The sequence below is a fragment of the Tiliqua scincoides genome, chromosome 5, assembly GCF_035046505.1.
Source record: "Tiliqua scincoides isolate rTilSci1 chromosome 5, rTilSci1.hap2, whole genome shotgun sequence".
Classification (NCBI taxonomy): domain Eukaryota; kingdom Metazoa; phylum Chordata; class Lepidosauria; order Squamata; family Scincidae; genus Tiliqua; species Tiliqua scincoides.
This window is the reverse complement of record NC_089825.1, coordinates 127,244,424-127,262,854: the sequence shown is the minus strand read 5'-3', so window position 1 is coordinate 127,262,854 and position 18,431 is coordinate 127,244,424. Positions and strand designations below refer to the sequence as shown.

Sequence of the window (18,431 nt, the reverse complement as noted above, 5' to 3'; positions counted from 1 at the left end):
TTTGTATCTCTGACTGATCAGAGATCCCCCTGCCTGGCGTGTCACCCTGATCAGTCACCAGACACATGTTGCAACTTGTTCCCCATTTCCATTCTAGACATGAAAGTGCAAATTTCAATCTCTCAGACTTTGGTCCTATACATCCCTTGCATTTTGCAGTGTCCAGGCTAGGATTTATGAGTATTCCAGTGCCAACAGTTTGCATGACAGGTGTGAAGACAGGTAACAGCAAGCCAATAGACTGCTGTCCTCAGGAGCTTACAGTTTAAAACTTGATGCAGGGAAAGCTTATGATGGTGTTGAGAAGAAGAATAGGTCTTAATATGCACTGAGGAATGCCCTCAAGGTTGGTATTTGTGAGCTTAGTTAGGACAGAGTGTAGAGTTACAATGGGGACATTCCCTTATCTGAAAGGTTGGCCAAAGCCCCACATCTTCTCCAAAAGAACATATTTTTGACTGATGTTTACCAGTTGGAAGGTTATGCTTTGTAACAGAAGAGTCAGATGCAGAACACCGGATGCAAGAGAGGGCACCAGGATGCAGGTCTCTTGTTGCTTTGTGTGTTCCCTGCGGCATCTAGTGGGCCACTGTGAGATCCAGGAAGCTGGACAAGATCGTCCTTTGGCCTGATCCAGTGGGGCTCTTCTTATTTTCTTAATACTGGTCAGAGTACTGGTCATGGTTTTTTATTTATCTATTTTTATTTCTATCCTGCCTTTCCCCCCTCCCCTCCCAGTGGCTCACGTGTTGAAATGCAAAATAAATCAAGGGGAGCAATAGGCAAAAATTAAATCTAAGAACATTCTAATGTCACCACCCACCAATAACCAGAAAATTAAATTTATTCATCCAATATGTACAGATGTATAGCCAGCAGTGATTCTGCCTAGTAGAGTTTTCCTTTCTCTTCATGCTTGGTCGTCGGTGCAGTGCTGTCTCATCCCTCTCGTTCCCCAGGTCCTCTACCTGCTCGGACAGATACAACACAAAGAGGAAGCAGAGAAGAGGCGCGAGACCTCAGTTTCGGAACAGGAGCAGCAACTCCTGGAGCGCCTCAGGTTTCAGGTAAACACTGCTGGGCCTCTCAAGTCTAGCATGATGCAGTTGTACTGCAATGTGAGGTGCGATATTCCAGCTACTTCTTTTCTCCTGTGAGTGCATCTGCCCTTCTGGAAGAGCAAAGGGTGTGATGCCATTTCCACCTCATTGAGAACTGCTTGGCTTTTAGGGAGATGTTGAACCAAATATTTGGGATATTGGACTCCATCCCTAGAGGGGAAATAAAAACAGGATCTCTTCTGGAAACCTTCTGCCAGTTGTTCATCTGTTCTTTGTCCTTCTCTGCAAAGCAGAACTTGTTTTACTTTACAGCAATTGGAGTTAGGAAAGTGGGGGAGCAGAAAACTGCGAGGGCAGGCATTACTGCACAATTCCTTCGAATCCTAGAGTTGGAAAGGACTGACAACAGTGTTTCTCAATGTTTGTCCTCCGCCATACCACTTCACATGGTCCACCTATTCGAAGTATCACCACAATTAACATCATCACCAGTAACTTTTGGATTGGGAGGTCAGATGTGACATTATCAACACCAGTAAGAGGCTCAGGATGAACAGGAGGGCTTTTTAAAGCATGGAAAAGCTTGCTTTGGAGCTCTGCCCACCGGGCTGAGCCTCCTACTGCTGTTTGTTGTGTCATGTTCTTGCTGCTGTTTGACAGGTGTCCAGGGGTCCTGAGAGCACCGCCAGACACCACGTCAAGTGCCACTGGTGGTACCCATACCACTAGTTGAGAAACATTGACCTCCAAGATTGAGTCCAACCCCCTAACAATGCAGGCTGTCCTACAAAGACAACTTCCTCAACAGCTGACCAGCTGGCCTCTGCTTAAAGCCCTCCAATGACAGAGAGTCCACCACCTTTCAAGGCAGGCTGTTCAACTGGTCCTTGTTGCCTCAACTGGCTAAAGCAGTGGTTCTCAAACTGGTGGGTTGCGACTGGTGGGTCAGCCTGCTGCAGCCCTACAGTGTAAAAAGTCACACACAAGCACCCCCCTCACCCCCCTTAGTGACGCAATCCTGGGGATCGCGTCACTAGCCCCTCCCCTGCAAGAACTTACTGAGGGAGTAAAGCTCCCTCAAAATTTGAGAAACCCTGGGCTAAAGCAACGTGGGCTGTGTATAGGCCAGGAATTCAAGGCCTGGTCCTAAGGCAATGACCAGAGAATGGAAAATGTCCTGAATTTTAACACTGGCATTACTTTCTTAATTGCCTTCTTTAGGAGCCAAGTATTGCAAACTGTCAGTGCATGGGCATCTGGGATTTTTTTTTTTTTCAATTCACGATGGATCCTGATAGCTTTATATCCCTTTTGTCTAAATAGGATGAGGAGCTGCTAAAAATGAAGGAGGTCTTTGAGAAAAATCAGGAGCTTACTGAAGAGCTTGAAGCTGTCAAACAGGTAGGAGATCTGAGGCTGAGAGAGTCTCGTGGGAAAATGGGTTTCTTCTGTTGCTCACAGTCCTTCCTTCCCAACAGAAATTGAGGATTCTCCAAGCTGCAAGTGGACAGAAAATCCGCAACGTTCAACCAGCACTTTCAGAATCCCCCGAGTCCCCATTTGATTACATTCCACCAAAGGTAAGGGGGAGGGGTCTGCATGCAGTGAAGCTGGTTGGGATTATTCTCCCTGTCTCCCAAAAAGTAGAGGCGAGCAGCACAATCAAAATACTTTGCCTTCTTTAATGGCCTTATATTTTAAGGCCATTCCCAGTCATAAAATGCGGGCCCAAAGGCAAAGAAGCTGCATTTTTGGAGGGTTAGCCTGGGATCTGGGAAATGTGCTATGAAAGCTTGTGGCTTGGGGGGGGGAGGTCTGTCACACCCTTCTCTTTCCATTCTAATTCTGCCAGGCTGAAAGTCTTTGGCATGGTGAGTTTCTGTGACTCGCCTTGTTGTGAGGGGAGTTAGCAAAGGTTTGTGTTTCATTCTTCAGCCGAAGCCCCGCCGGCAACCTTCCAGGGCTACATGTGCAATGGCTGCTGAGGACTCATCCTCAGAATTGGAGGAGTCAGGAGGAGAAGCAGAGGATTCTGAGTGGGTGCCAGCAAAAGTAGCCAGAGGCATCAAGAAGAACCTTCCAGGGGTATGATTGTTCTGGGGAAGAGTCAGGCATGTCATGATTAGCCCTTCTGATTAGAAGGAGGAATGCAAGAGAGTGGGAGAGCTGCTGTGGAGAACAGCATGGAAAATCCCTCTGACCAGGCAGCAGCTGGCTAGATGCCTCTAAGGAGTAGCCACAGCCCTTCCGCCCTGCTTCCAGGGTCTGCTCATTCAGCGTCTTACTGCTTGTGTACATGGATGGGCCATGGGACAGATGATCACCTCTGTGAATTGGTCTTGTCCTTTCTTCTGAAGTCATCCTAGTTGAGCACCCCTCACCTCATTTTGCATAGATGAAGTCCAAACAGATGCATTGAGTAGAATTGGCCAAACTTGAACTTTTGTGGCAAATCCTCTTCCCCATTGTCAGGGGCAAGTAGAAAAGATTTAGGGGAGACTGTGGGGTGATGGGTGCAGGCTGTCTGAAGGCCTGAAGCCCCCAGGGAAAGAGTGCACCTGCTTCTGACAACTGGGAAGAGACCACACAGACTGCAGCTGCTCCTTCTGGGTCTCGAGCTTACAGGAGCTGCTGCTTGGTTTGTCTTACACTTGACTCCAGCATCAGAGCGTTCCTGTAATGGTGCATAAAACAAATCTACGTGGCAGGGCCCCGTTGTGCCAGTGTGGCCCTGGTCGCTGAGTCATAACATGGTTGGTACTGAGCGGTGGCCAGTGAAGCCCTCCCCACCCCTCCTCAATAGCAGGGGAGGGGGTTGGCCAGTTTCAGGGCACTGGGCACACCTGGACAACATGGCAGCCCAACCACCCCCGACTCTGGAGCTAGGGAGGAGGCAGGATTCACCACACAGCTGCCAGGATGATTCCTGCCCACCTCTCTGGCTCCAAGCTTGGGAGGAAGAGTGAGGCTTATCCCACCCACCAAATGACCTCGGTTCAGCCACCCAGGGAAGAGGAATTTGGGAGTCTGCCACAAGCACTTCCTCCTTGGAGAATTTCTGCCCAAGTGCTGGAAGTGGACAAGCTGCCTGGGCCTTTAGTCTTCTGGTGGTGCCGTGCGGTATTGTTGCTCATGTGTGTACAGACACACTTCTCACAGAGCTCTCTCCTCATGTAGTGTACCTGCAAAGGCCGCTGCGGAAACAAACAGTGTGGCTGCAGGAAGCAGAAACTGGCCTGTACAGAGGACTGCCGGTGTGACCATGAGAAATGCCGAAACAGGGACTTCTGTGCGTTGGTGAGTGGCTCTTTCGAGTGCTACTTGTCTGATCCTTCAGGGTAGTACAGTCTGCCTTGTCTCTGGTTGGTAGGACCCAATTACATTAGGAGGTACAGTCCTGCCTCCTAGTAGGTAGGGTTTGTCCGTGGCTATAGACCTTACTGCACATGCTGCAAACTAAGAAGTGAGTAGAGCTCCAGGCAGCCATTCCTAAGGTGACCTCTGCTGATCTGCCTCTTTGCAGGATGGTTATCCAAATAAAAGTGGGAGAGAGAGAGCTTGTGGTGTTGGTAATTAGGCTGGATCATCCTTTGCCTTCTGATACTTGGCTCAGTACTATTTGCCTCTCCCTGCAGTGTATGGCTTTGCTCAATCACGTAGGTCACCTGGAACTATCTTCTGCTATCATTTCTTCCTGCAGGTCACCTCCTGTCTGGCTTGTGCTGGTTGTCTAGGTTTTTACAAAGGAACTTTAATTTGAGTATGAATACTGGATAAAAGATATATGATATATACAGTGTGTGTGTGTGTGCGTGTGCGTGTGTGTATGTATGTATGTATATATATATATATTTCCCCTGGGGGCTGGGCTAAGAATAGGCACTCGGTTTGGCTGTACTTGTCTTAAGAGGCGACTAAACAGCCACCGGGTAGATGGGAAGGCAGCTCATATGAGAGAAGGAAAACTCTGATCCCAAACCTCCACTGCCTCGTGGCTACATCCAGTTATGGAAAAGGCTTCAGGAGTCAACCTCGAGGCAAAATCCGGAGCCGGAGTCCCTGAGGCAGTTCATGGCCGAACACAGTCACGTTCTGGCAACTCCTGCGACGCCGCTGGAACCAACCGTATTGGCCTCTGCCTTTCCATTGGACCATTTCGGCGACGTGGAGAGGGGGGATTTGCTGCATGGGTAACAGCCTATCCTCCATACCTACTTTACCCAGGCTTCGCGCACTGGAGAGGACACTCTGTTCCAGAACCACCATTCAGAGCGTGATACCAGAGTCTTCCGAGACTGAAGGATGCCAACAGTATATATATTTATATAAAATGATATGTACAAGCCCAACCCTTCTGCATGCTAAGTCAAGCCCAAACGGGTCATGTACCGATTCCAGGTGACTATGGGGCTTTGGCAGGACTCAGTGGGGTGTGTAGAGTTGTGTGGCAGACACAGAAGCTGAAGTCTTCCCTCGCCAGTATTGCTTCACTGCCCTTCCTGCTTCGTTAGAACTGGTACCGTGCAGTGGATGGCATCAACCTAGGCTAATGTGCCTCTTGCTCTTTCCCATAGGAGGGGACGTTCACTGATGAGCAGTCAGGGGATTCTAGGGATGCTGGCTTCAGTCTTGAAGATCCTACTCTGGTGATGGGAGGAGAGACCTTCTTCAATCCACCAGCAGTCACACCCACCAGGAAGGTATGTATGTTTAAAAAGATGCTGGTAGAATCAAATGACTGGCCCTGGGTTTTTGGCTTTGATGTGTTTCATGGAATTTTGTGTTGGGAGATCACAGCAGACTGGTCTGGCTTGCATTAGTGGTGAATACTGGGTGGACAGAGAGGAAAATTTACCAAGCAGTAACGAACCCTGCATTACGTGTAAGCTTGCCAGATGATTATTGTATGTACTAGATTGACAAGAGAAGCTTAAAGCACAATTAATATCCAATGCATTACATGAAGGAACAGGTTGCATGTGTGCTATTTATGCCTGGTGTTGAGGTGAACAGGTCTCATTCCTTTCCACATGGCATGTCCTGTATTTATATGCATATCCTAGTTAAACTTCCTGACAAATGCAAGCCAGTACACACCCAATGTCTGGGTTCCCCCGACTTCTGTCAGTAGCTGGGCATTTGCGGTGTTCGTTTTTGCTCCCAAGGAGATGATGTGATCAGATGTAAATGAGCAGCATGTACACCTACCACCAGCTGTGATGTGGGCCAATCCACCTCCCTCCATAATTATTCCATTGTCCAAATGCTCTTACCATTAAGAGATTTTTTTCCCTGATAGTTCAACCAGTCTCCCCTCCTGCAGCTTAAGCCTGTTTGATCTAGTCCTCTCTGGGGCAGCAGAGAACAAATCTTTGGGTCAGCCCTTCAGGTACTTTGAAGAGTGATGTCCTCCCCACCATGCCTTCTCCCAGCTAAACACATTGAGTTCCCTCAGGCTGTCCTGGTAGGACTTGGTTTTCCAGACCCCTGAGTGTCTTTGTTGCCTTTCTCTGAACCTGCTCCAATTGAGTAGCATCCTTCTTAAAGCGCAGCACCCACAGCTGCACAGCAGTGCTCTAGTGGCACCGCCACTGCTCCTAACTTGCAGGCTGGGCTTCTGCTCATGCAGCCTGAAATGACATTAACTTTGCAGCCTGCAAAGTTAATCAGACTGCTGACTTGTGCTCAGCCGGTGACCCACTGCAACTCCCCTTCAAAGACTGTACTTTCCAAGCCAAGGAATGCTTCTGTCTGCTGCAGTATCAGTTGTTCCTCCCTTCTTGCTGCCATTGATGACTGAGTGTACTGTGGCCCCCTTTACCAAAGAAGCACATGAAGTTTGGTTTTTCAGAACCAGGTTACTTGCACCAGCCCCAGCACATTGCTCTTCTTCCCTTTTGGTTCCGTTTCGGATGCAGGGTTTCCCTCTGTACTATTCTGTGCCCTCACAGCTATGCTATGTGTCCACCCCCCTGTACCCTGCTTTACAGGTCGCTCTCCTTCCAAGCCACAGATGGCAGTGCTCTGCACTGGAAGCTCAAACTAATGCAGCTGCCTCTGCCTCTTATCTCCTCTCTTATCAGGCTTTGGAGCAAGCAACAGTGCAAGGTGCCCCAGCAGCTCCCCAGCCACAGGCCGTTCCCTTGTACTTCAATCTGGGAAATGGGGAGGACTGTGAGAATCAGCTGCCAGCAATCAGGAAGCGGAAGATGAGGACGCTGCGCAGCACCAGCACGTCTGGCTTCTTCTCCAGCTGTACACCTATTAAAGAGGACTTTGGGGAGAGGCAGCAGGCAAGCAACTGATGAATAGGAAATGTTGTAGGCTATGAAGTGAGCCTACGGATGTTATTATAGTGTATAGTTGTTTAATAAAGGACTTTGCAGCATATTTCTTGTCCATTTTGTGCAGTTTCTCAATGGCTGTGCATAATAGTCATCTCTCTTGTCCTAGCACAGGCCTCTAACTGCAGAGAAGCCTGGCCTTTCCAGAGAGCTGCTCCTGGAAGCTGTAATGGGCATAGTGCCAGCTTCTCCTCAAGAGGTGGGGGGAGGACAAGCAGGTCCCACTGACTCCTTTTTAAATGCAGGCATCTGGGAGGGTTTATATAACATATTTGCAGTGCAACGTGTCTTCTTGCCCCACTTAGGGTGGGAGCAAAAGCTTTCTTCTGGGAATGTCTAATTGCTTTTCCATGTTGATTCCCTGACCTGACATTGTAAATGATCCACCATATATACTCATGTATAAGTTGATCTTGAAGATAAATTCAGGGCCAACATGGAGCCAAAAATCCAGTCATTTCCTAAGATGTATAGATGTCAAGTTTGGGGGAGGTTATTACCTCCGTGGAGGCAACTCCAGCACAGCTGCACCACTGAAAGTTCTATTCCATGCAGACTTATTCCTCAACCTACCAAGGCTGGTGCTTACAATGGCTCTCTTTTCCGCAGGGGCCTCTCTCTGCCTTCCTTTTTTTCCTTGAAACTCAGAGTTGCTCTGAGAACAAGTTCATAATCAGATTTACCATAAACACTTCTGTGTATAAGTCATCCCAGGTTTTTAGGACATATATGTCTCAACTTATACATGTATACACAGTATTTCTACCTAGACAAAAATATCAAGGAAGGGGATAGGTAGCCTTTCTTAGCCCATCGCACATGAAAACAGAACCCTTCCCAGACAAAACTGAAGCAGATCCCCAGAAAGCTTTTTTTATTATAGCAGAATTCTCTCTAAAGGGAAACTCTACTTATTTTCCAAACTGTTACACACATACTGTTGCTAAATGAGAGCAACAATTCTTGTAAGCCACAATGATGCTGTCTGTTTCTTTCTTTCTGCAGATCGTGCTAGTATCTCAGATTTTTAGAGAATCCCCACACCATACATAATTATCAAACATTTAGAGAATATTTCACAACATACAAATATAAAAGAGTGAAATAAGAATTATCATTACACTTCAATATTCCACAAGGGGAACAGGCTGAATGGCTGGGTGTTACAGTTGGCCTTTTGTACAGCTTTGACTGCTGGGCATACCCTTGGCACAGCTGTGTAGATGCCTTACAATCTGCCCAAGGGATGGATGGGCTCTTTGGCTGGCTGGGTCTCTCCTCAGGCACTGAGAGCCCTGTGATGCCTTTGCTGGCTAGGCAGTATCTTTTCACACCAAAAGGTAAGGAATCAAATATCTGCCTCTTCATTCCCCTACCTTTTACAAAGGAGAAGCAAAAACCCTCTGAGAGAAGGCTGGCCTACAACCTTCTTCAAGACATATGTTGTTCTCTGTGAAATGGTACAGCCCAGTAACAGCTTTATCAGAGAGGCCCTCAAGCTCATCTTTTAGCTCCACAGGCACTCGCATGAAGGAGAACAAGCAACTGCCTCTGCTGCGACATTCTCACAACCACAGCCCCAACGCATTTTATAGATGTTTGTCTTACAGGCAGGGACAAGGCCTCCACTCCAATTTGTTTCCTTCCTCCTCCCCCTTTAGGCTCCAGGAGGGCCAGGAGGTGGCAGCAAGTTGAAGAATGGTTTAAATGGTTCAAAGGCAATGAAACTCATCACAGCGTTAATCCAGTGCCCCACCCCCCACAAATGCTTCCTGGACCACCTGCCATTTGGGGGTCAGCTATCAAAGCAGAAGGGGAGCAGTTGGTGCTGTGCCACGCCACGCCACTCAGAGTTCCTCTCACAAGTTGTCATAATCGTCGTCATCCTCATGTTTCCTTTTTAAAGGGTTTGATTCACCAGCTGTGTTCTGCGATACCATGTTGGTGGTGATGAGGATGTTTTTGGACCCCATGAGGGAGGGGTTGATCAGCACATTCTGAACAGTCGGGGTTGTAGGAGTTGCTAGGAAGAAAGAATAAGTGAGTTCCTTCTCTGCATGCACTGCAGCAAAGGGGTTTTCAAAATCTTAACTGGGGGGAAGGTTGTGCTGGGCTGGTTATACAATCTCCAGGGCTCAGTCCCTTGACATTTCTTAAACCTGCCATTCTATTAGCCCTTCAAACTACGGGGGTGCCTGAGGTTCAGTGGCAGTGCTCCTTGCTCTTACCTGATTTCACTGTTGTTTGGGATGTGGGGATCTGCACAGTGAATCTTTGACCTGTCAGTGACACTGGAGTCCCAACTTTGGTTGAAACAGACACTGTCTGTGCCGAAGGAGTTCCTGAAATGCACATCAGCAGGGTTAAGTCTTTAAGAATATATGGTTGCCTTAGGATCCAGGTGGAAGAAGGGTGGGTAGCAGGCAGGATGCAATTAAAGGGTCAGAACACCACATATCCGGAATTGCCAAAGCTCCAAGGATGGGGCAAGGAAGAGAGCCTCACAGGCCCCTCCCCTGCAGTGTTGGCTTTCAGGAGACATCAAAACAACACATGGAAACGAATGAAACAAAGTGCCTAATACTGAGTTGGTTGTCAGTCCACCTTTCTAGTGCAAGACTGACAGCTACTTTCCAGGGTCTCAGCCAGCGCCTTTTCCATTACTACTGGCACAGCAAGGGTGATACACTAAGTGTATCTAAGTGCACACTAAGTGTATACACTAAGCAGGTAGGACCCGCTAGCACAGCAGGGGTGATACACTAAGCCAAAGAAGAGGGGCCAAGGTTGCACTCATCACTGAAAAGTCAGCTTGTGCCTAGTTCCCCGCCCCCATGAGTGCAAGTTCGAAAACATGACTGAAAGACACAAAGCTCTTTATGATACATTAACAATTTCATCTGATCCATTAATATTTTATGCAATCCCATTGAAAATAATGGAAACAATAGATCAGATGAAATAGGAGACCAACTATAGTTATGATCTGAGTACTGTGAATTGATTCCCTCCTCCCACCCCAACACACTCTAGAGTACCCTTAGATTTCCCACCCACAATTGCCAACAATTCTGGCTAGAAGCCTGGGTACTGAGGGCCCTGATCCTGTGTGGAAACAGCACGAATGAATTGGGAGCGCAAGGCCATCTGCTGTTGTGCAAGCCTGATGAGAGAGGTTCAAAACACAGCCACATCAAATCTGAGCTGCAGCTCACCTAATGTCGGGGTGCTGGGTCTGCTAGAGACGGCACCAACGCTCAGTCTAGGCACGGTAATCCTTCCAGCAGATGAGGAGACCTGGAAAGAAGCAAGGCATGCACAGTTTTTGCCACTGAGCCTGGGCTCCAGAATTGCCTCCCTTGGGAAGCCTGATCTCCTCCCACCCCCCTGGGTTTTTAGGCAGTTGTTTAAAACCGGCTTGTTTCATGGTGCCTTCATTGTGGAATGGGGGGGGGGAAGTGACACTCGGGTGGTTTACTTCTGGGTATCTATCCTGTTTGTTTGGACTGCTGCTTTTATATCTTAACAGTTTTTAATGAATTAGTTGTTGGGGAGTATTTATTGCAGAAAAGCAGTAATAAAATACCAACATGAATAGTCAAAGTGGTTTTGAAATGTTACTTTGGGAAAGAGTCTATTTTAAAAGGACGGCCACGTGTTCAACGACATGGTGGTTAAGAAAATCAAGAGCCAGTTGTGCAAAACACCCCACATTCTGGGCTAACACAAATTCTGGGTTAAACGTGCATATACAGGCTCATTTACTTCATCGCCTTGCTTCTGCTAGTCATGAAAAAAAAAATGGAGAGATATGCAGGGAACAGAAATCTGGAAGCCAATTTCTCGGCTTTGGCGGTGTGCCTGGAGATTTGCACATCCCCGGTCATATGTACCTGATAGCGTTCCTTCATTCTACCATCGTACAAACAATCCTAATTTAACAAAAATTCAATGTGTCCCCCCACCCACCCATCCAGGAACGTTGGACTTTAGGTTGTCTTTTCAGGAAGGTTCTGCTAAGAACTTCACCAATATAAGATGGGGCTGAATGGCCAAACATCTCTACCTAGCCAACAAATTGAAACTAAATAAAGGAACTTGTGCCTGACAGGGGGAGTGCAAAGTACTAAGTTTTGAAGGGAACCTGACTGCAGTGTGCAAGCAGACGCTCCCCTTCAGAGCCATTCCGGGCAGTGGGAGCAAAATGGATTTGCCTCCATTTTGCTCCCCCCCCCCGCCCGCCCGCCCAGAATGGCTCCAAGGGATAGGTGCTGCTTGCAGTCAGGCTCCCTGAAAAACTTAGTCCTTTGCACCCCCTCTAGCTATGCCACTGCCTGACAGCGACATTTTCAAGCCCTGGGGAAAAAGTCAACATTTGTGTAATTCCTTTGATGCTGGGCACACAAAGGTTCACTTTTGGCAGAGTGCTCCTTACCTTTTTCTGCAAAGACTTTAGCCTGTAATTGGGTGCTGTGAGGCAGTATCTGTCTGGCGGCAGTCTCGGGCCAGCGTATGGTTTAATCAGTGGCAATGGAGTCTGGTTTTTTTGTCTTGCAATATCTAGCAAAAACTGGAAGGGAAAAAATGCACATTTTTCACTGTGTGTGCAAAGCCTGATTAACTTCTGCATACTCTTGGAACGTAGCACTCCCTGGAGACTGCATCTCTCATGCAGCTCCTCCTCTGACAGCCACTTTTATGAAATCCTTTACTGGGCAAGGGGCCCAGTTTGCTGGAAGTTTGCTTGCATTTACTGACAATGCCAGCCTTGGTGCATAACAAAGTTCACCTTGTTTTCTCAAGCATTTTATGACTTTTGAGAAAGAACAGCTCTTCTCCCCCCCTCTGTGTGCGCAAGTTTATTTGCCTTGTAGCAGGTGCCCTCACATGGTTTTCTTTTGTTCGCTAGTTTTGCTACGTTTTAGAGCAAGCTGAGGCAAAAACAGGGTTAAAATGGTGCAAACTAATAAGTTGAACTTCACCCACATGTGACACTGCTGTTCCTTCAGCCTTTGCCTCTCTTACTCCCACTTTCCCCCTTTGGTGTGTGTGTGTGTGTGTTGCCCTTGCCCCTCCCCTTATTGAAATTTTAATGGAGTCCTCTTTGGGACAAGGCCCCCATCTCTTCAACTAGGTTCAAGGGTGATACCGTAGCAGCAGCAAGAACCCTCCCCTTCCCCTGATTCGGCATGGTGCTCCAAAGAACCCATAACATACATCTCTGGGAGGAGGAGAGGTGAACGACTGGTCTGTCCGGCACTGGATGGCCAAACGCACATCATCGGCATCAACGTTCGACTTCTTTGCATGACTGGAATAAATTTTGGCATCTTCTAAGATAGTTGTCACGTATCCTTGCAGGAAACAAAACCCAAAGATGTAAGGAGAGCAGTTGTACTCATCAGTCATCCTGGCAGCCACCTCACACCACTCCCTGCTGTTCCCTGGAGCTGTTCCTCTTCACTCTGCCACTCTATGTTGTGAAACAGAGTGGCAAAGGGAGGCTAGAACAAGCAAGCTGGGAGAGGCACTGCCCAACCTCTGCTTTCTTATTCTGGCCCAACTTTGTCTCTTCATTCCAAAACCTGGAGCAACAGAGTAAAGAGGAAGAAGTGGGCAAGCTGATGATCACAGCTCTGTTAGGGGAGGGGGAAATGTAGTGGCTGCAGTTAGCAACTTTATTTCCTGATTGAGAAAAGGACCCTGCAACCTTCTCTCTTCCTCCTCCATTTTCTCTAACCCAAAGCATAGGTGTAGGGCAGGGGTGCTCACACTTTTTTGGCTCTAGAGCTACTTTGAAACCCAGCAAGGCCCGGAGATCTACCAGGGGGGAAGGAAGTGTCTGACAGACACCCCCTTTAATGTATGGAGCCCCTGCTGGAGTCTAGTCAGTTTCGTCAGTTTTGTTGCTGCATGCCTGAAGAGCAGCTAAAGTGTCAGTTTCAGTGTCAGTTTAGTGTCAGCTAAATATGTCAGTTTCGTCTAGTCACTAGACGAAACTGACATATTAAGAGTTTGGAGAGACAGGGCTCCGCGATCTACTCATTTTGCCTCGCAATCTACCGGTAGATTGCGATCCACCTATTGAGCACCCCTGGTGTAGGGGGTAACAAGGCACACCAAAGCAGGGTACGCAGGGGGGGGGGCAGAATTTTCACAGAGTTTCAGATGCATACCCTATTCCCTTCAACCAGACCTGGAGCAGGGACACCTCAGAAGTCTGTTTAGTACTAAAGCCGATGAGCTTAACCCTAGCTTATAAAGATCATAGCACTCTGCTACATTTGCTGAGTATCTAAGCCACGTCACTGAACTCCTTGTCAAAATATAAGCTTTAAATCTCTCCTTAAATTACAATGTTGTGATTTTCCAGCCAAATTCTAGAAATAAAGCCTACCAGGAAAAGAAATTCCTAGCTTCCCATCTGGAGCAGAGAGGGATTAGTAAGCAAACAGAATACAGTACTTTGAATAAATATTCTCTGGATGAGGATAAACTAAATGCCAGAATAAAAAAGAAAACAAGTGCAGACGTAACTTACTGTACGCAAACTCCAGCATCTGATTTATAACCCGTGGCTCGTACTCAGTTATCCCCATATCTTTCAGGATCTGGGCCATCACCTATCCGAAACAATAAAACAAAGGAAAATGTTTAATTTCATCATCTATTATGTTCATCACTGAGATTAAACCACAGCAACAAATGAAGTGACATCTTTGATGGAAAATATTCCCCAACATTTCAAAATCTAAACTGATAAAGTGTACCTATGTTATTTATTTTAATGACTGCTTTTGAGCTGAAGTTTTCAAAGCAGATAACCAAAAACTAAAACATTTGCATCAAATACCAAACTAAACATAAAAGCAGCAGATTTTGAAGAAGCCTCCATGCTCCTCTTCTGAAGGCCCCTCCTTTTGCCAAGCAGACTCAAATCTTTCTTATTCCCCTCAATCTGTACTTTTGAATCTAGAATTCCCTGAGGGGGGGCTGGCTGACAAAAAAGAGTTAGGCTGCAATCCTAACCACACTTTCCTGAGAGTAAGCCCCATTGAACAAAATGGGACTTACTTCTGAGTAGACCTGGTTAGGAGTGTGCCCTTAGTCTTTCAGCACAGCTTGCTCAAAAGGTCTGCAATTTGGCTGCTCTCTGCAGGCATTCTGATTCTTAATTAGCAAGCAGGAGTGTGGCAAGAATACAGTATTGGCAGCAGATTTGAAGGATTCATTTTTTAAATAGCTTGCAGGGATGATGATGTTCTACACAAGCCCCCCTTTTAAGCAAACATTAACTAAAATATTTGTTAATTTGTGAAATCTGTAAATTACTTTTCACTCTTACGCATACAGTCAAAACAATATACAAAAGTGCTCTATAAAGCTTTATTGGCAACCTTCAGTCTCGAAAGACTATGGTATCGCGCTCTGAAAGGTGGTTCTGACACAGCGTCTAGTGTGGCTGAAAAGGCCAATCCGGGAGTGACAATCCCTTCCACACCGGGAGCAAGTGCAGTCTGTCCCTGGTCTGTCTCCCTGGCTATGGGCCTTCCTTCTTTGCCTCTTTGCCTCAGACTGTTGGCAAAGTGTCTCTTCAAACTGGGAAAGGCCATGCTGCACAGCCTGCCTCCAATCGGGCCGCTCAGAGGCCAGGGTTTCCCACTTGTTGAGGTCCATCCCTAAGGCCTTCAGATCCCTCTTGCAGATGTCCTTGTATCGCAGGTGTGGTCTACCTGTAGGGCGCAAAGCTATACATGCAAAAAAAAACCAAAATGCACACCCTGTCTTTACTTGGCAGTATGAAAGGTCTCCAACTTCATCCTGAAGACACGGGTATCTGAAGAACCACCTTTATCCATATGGACCTGCTCATCCCCAAAGGTCATCCCAAGGGGTGAGGCTTTCCAGGGCAGCGATGCCACAATTATGGATCGCCTTCCCTCTTGAACTGAATCCTCCCTGCTATCATTCAGGCAGGAGCTAAAACCATTTGTTTTTCATTTTGGCTCTTCCACCATAGATTTGCCTGTTTCTTGGGTTGGTTAAGGTGTGTTTTTGCTCTCTCAAGATACCGTCATGTATCTTATTATACTGGCCACTGTCACTTAAAGGGCAGGAGTCACTTAAAGGGCACTGTCACTGTCACTTAAAGTGCAGGAGGTCTGGTCTGGTCACTGTCACTTAAAGTGCAGGAGGTCTGGTCTAGAGGGTAGAGCCTCCGCCTGCCTGAAGATAACATCCACAAGGTCGCCAGTTCGAGGCCACCGGCACCGTGCGACCTTGGAGCAGCTGACAAGCTGAAGCCGAGCAATTCCATCTGCTCTGAGCGTGGGAGGATGGAGGCCAGAATGTGAAGCCAGATCGGAACAAAACACCTGAATGTAGTCATTCTTGAAAGAAAGAACCTTCTTTGAAATTGTAAAAATCCCTATTTAATAGGGATTTCATAAAGCCTGCCTATGTAAACCGCCTTGAATAAAGTCTTGAATAAAGACCAAGAAAGGCGGTATATAAATACCTGTTATTATTATTTTTATTATTACTATTAATATGCTTGTAATTGTGTGTGCCATTGATTTTTTTATCACTGTATCTTATGCATTGCTTTTATTATACTGTTTTTTCATTGTTGTGTGTTCTAAGCCATCTTGGGTGCTCTATCATGGGGGGGGGGAAATGTGGGATAAAGATCTTTCCAACAGAAAAACAAAATCAGAACCCCAGTGCAGAGGTCAACTCCCCAGGGACACTATCAGGTAGACCTGAGCTCCCATTCCTCCTCTACCATGTGAGTGGGCCTCGGCTTCCATTCAGTCTCTGCCAGATGGGTAGACCTGAGCTCCAGTTTGGACTTGGATCCCAGATCTACCTGCCAGGTAGACCTTGCTCCCATGTTGCTTCTGCCAGTTGAACTGGTCTCCATGGCCAAAGTTTGCTAGGCAGGTACACTTAGACTCCCCTCCCACCTATGGCAGGTGTGTAAACCTGGGTAGGTAGACCAGGACCTCTGCCAGGTGGTTAGACCTGGGCTCCCATTCCACCTCTTGCAGGTGGGTAGACCTGGGCTCCCAGTTGAACTGGTCTCCGTGGTCAAGGTTTGCTGGGTGGCTACACCGCGATACCTATCCCACCTCTGCCAGGTGGGTAAACCTGGGTAGGTAGACCTGGGCTCCCACCTGGACTTGGAACTTGGAACCCATATCTACCTGCCAGGTAGACCTGGGCTCCCAGTTGAACTGGTCTCCATGGTCAAGGTTTGCTGGGCGGGTACACCTTGGCTCCCATTTTGCCTCTGCCAGTTGGGTGGACCTGGTGAGTATACCTGAGTAGACTTGGATCTCTGCCAGGTGGGTAGACCTAGGCTCCCTCAAAAACTTGGAGCCCAGATCTACCTGCTGGGTAGACCTGAGCTCCCATTCCAGGTGGGTAGACCTGGGCTACCAGCTGTGCTTGGGCTGCTCCCCATCCCAGCACGTGCCCTTCCCCACTGGCGTACCAGTTTGGGGGAGCCACGCACCCATCCCCCCCTTGGATCAAGCCCCTGGGGCGAGCACAGAGGCATAACAGGGAGCCAGGGTGGCCTGGGCTGGCTGGAAGGTGGTGGCAGGGGAGGCAGCTGGGCTGGCTGCCTCCAGCAGGCAGAAGCCCAGGAGGCACAGCTCCCCCCAGCCTGGAGAGGCGCAGGGGTCTGGGGGGGCTTCAACCCCACCCCTCAGGAGGCTCCAGCCTTCCCAGGGAGGGACCCTCAGGAGCACCGCTGGCAGGGGAGGGAGGAGGCGGCAAGGGGCTCCAGGAGGACTGGCCAGGCTCGGGAGCGGCCCTGGGCCCCACCCAGGTGCAGGGCGGCCGCCATCGCCCCCCTACCTGAGCATCCTTCGGGGCGCTCTTGGGCGACGCCATCTTCCCCGCCTCCATCGCCGCCATGCTGGCAGAGAAACAGCGACACCTTACCGCGCATGCGCATAAACAAGCAACTATGCGCATGCGTGATGCGGAAAGTGAAGCGAAAGCTGTTGCCCTAACCCTCATTGCCGCAGACTGCACAATCTGCTAGAGTTCCGTGGTCTGCTTCCGGGACTTCATCTTCTTGGGTCCCAGGGAGGAATCAGGGACTTGAGGTCCAGTGTGGCAATGCAGGGGAGCCCACTCCGCGTTCCCCACTCCCCAGCCAGTCCTTCCTCGCTGGAGCAGCATTTGGTGTAATGGAAGGTGGCGTGGCCAGAGGGGGGCAAAGCACTAAGTTTTGCAGGGAGGCTCATAGCAGCGTGCAAGCCCCCCCTTCGGAGCCTTCGTTTTGCACCCCCTCCAGTCCTGAATGGCTCCGAAGGGGGGGGGCTTGCACGGTGCAATGAGCCTCCCTGCAAAACTTAGCGCTTTGCCCCCTTCTGGCTACGCCACTGGAAGGGATTGCATTCCCCCCACATCCCCAGAGGCTGCTTGCTGGGGTGCCCTGATCAGCTTAGTGGTACAAGAGGCTGGCTGAGCAATGCATGAACGAGTAGGAGCAGACTCAGGCAGCCATCCACCTCTAGGAGAGACTTAAGTCCGACTGAACTCAATGGAGCCTCCTTCTCAGTCACTGTGCATAGGTTTGCAGTGGAGAAGCTCCATGCAAAAGAGGGTTGCAAGGAAAGTGGAAGCCGTGCAGCATCAGAGGCAGCACCGCTTCTCCAGCAAGTGGGTTGCAGGCACGGAGCCTCCAGGATCAGAGCAGGGAGGCAAAAGTTGAGTTGCATTGGCCGGGAATCGAACCCGGGCCTCCCGCGTGGCAGGCGAGAATTCTACCACTGAACCACCAATGCAGTGCTGGAAAAATGTGCTCTGTCACTTCACTGGTATTCATTCATTTATCATTCATTCATTATTTCATTAATCCCATTAACTTCATTCAACAGCCTCTTGAGAATTCCACAATGGTGGGGATTACAGGATGCACCATCTGCAGTGGAAGCTCAACGATAGAATTCTGGCTTGCTGGGCAACTCGCCTTCCTGCTTACAACCATTAGTTTCTCTCTCTCTCTCTC

At 48.5% G+C, this 18,431-nt stretch overlaps 2 protein-coding genes and 1 non-coding gene across 3 annotated transcripts in view; 1 reads left to right on the top strand and 2 right to left on the bottom strand.

Annotated features, from left to right (window-relative positions):
- KIF4A (kinesin family member 4A) overlaps positions 1–7,419 on the top strand; it is a 28,420-nt gene extending 21,001 nt beyond the window's left edge. Inside the window, exons 25-31 of the mRNA XM_066627312.1 lie at positions 960–1,067; positions 2,385–2,462; positions 2,540–2,641; positions 2,997–3,146; positions 4,239–4,358; positions 5,636–5,761; positions 7,145–7,419. Of these exons, the coding sequence (XP_066483409.1) occupies positions 960–1,067; positions 2,385–2,462; positions 2,540–2,641; positions 2,997–3,146; positions 4,239–4,358; positions 5,636–5,761; positions 7,145–7,366 (906 nt within the window). The 3' untranslated portion in view covers positions 7,367–7,419. The remainder of the gene's footprint in view (positions 1–959; positions 1,068–2,384; positions 2,463–2,539; positions 2,642–2,996; positions 3,147–4,238; positions 4,359–5,635; positions 5,762–7,144) is intronic.
- An 845-nt stretch (positions 7,420–8,264) lies between these two features.
- Positions 8,265–17,341, bottom strand: LOC136650895 (transcription initiation factor TFIID subunit 9-like). The gene is made up of 7 exons (XM_066626825.1): positions 17,270–17,341; positions 13,947–14,028; positions 12,623–12,759; positions 11,841–11,975; positions 10,621–10,702; positions 9,634–9,747; positions 8,265–9,428 (listed from the first exon to the last, which is right to left on the bottom strand). The coding sequence occupies exons 1-7, from the start codon at positions 17,327–17,329 to the stop codon at positions 9,265–9,267; spliced, it is 774 nt and encodes a 257-aa protein (XP_066482922.1). The 5' UTR covers positions 17,330–17,341; the 3' UTR covers positions 8,265–9,264.
- A 795-nt stretch (positions 17,342–18,136) lies between these two features.
- On the bottom strand, positions 18,137–18,207 carry TRNAG-GCC (transfer RNA glycine (anticodon GCC)). Its single transcript has one exon. It is a non-coding gene; the product is annotated as a tRNA-Gly (tRNA).
- Positions 18,208–18,431: the final 224 nt, after the last annotated feature.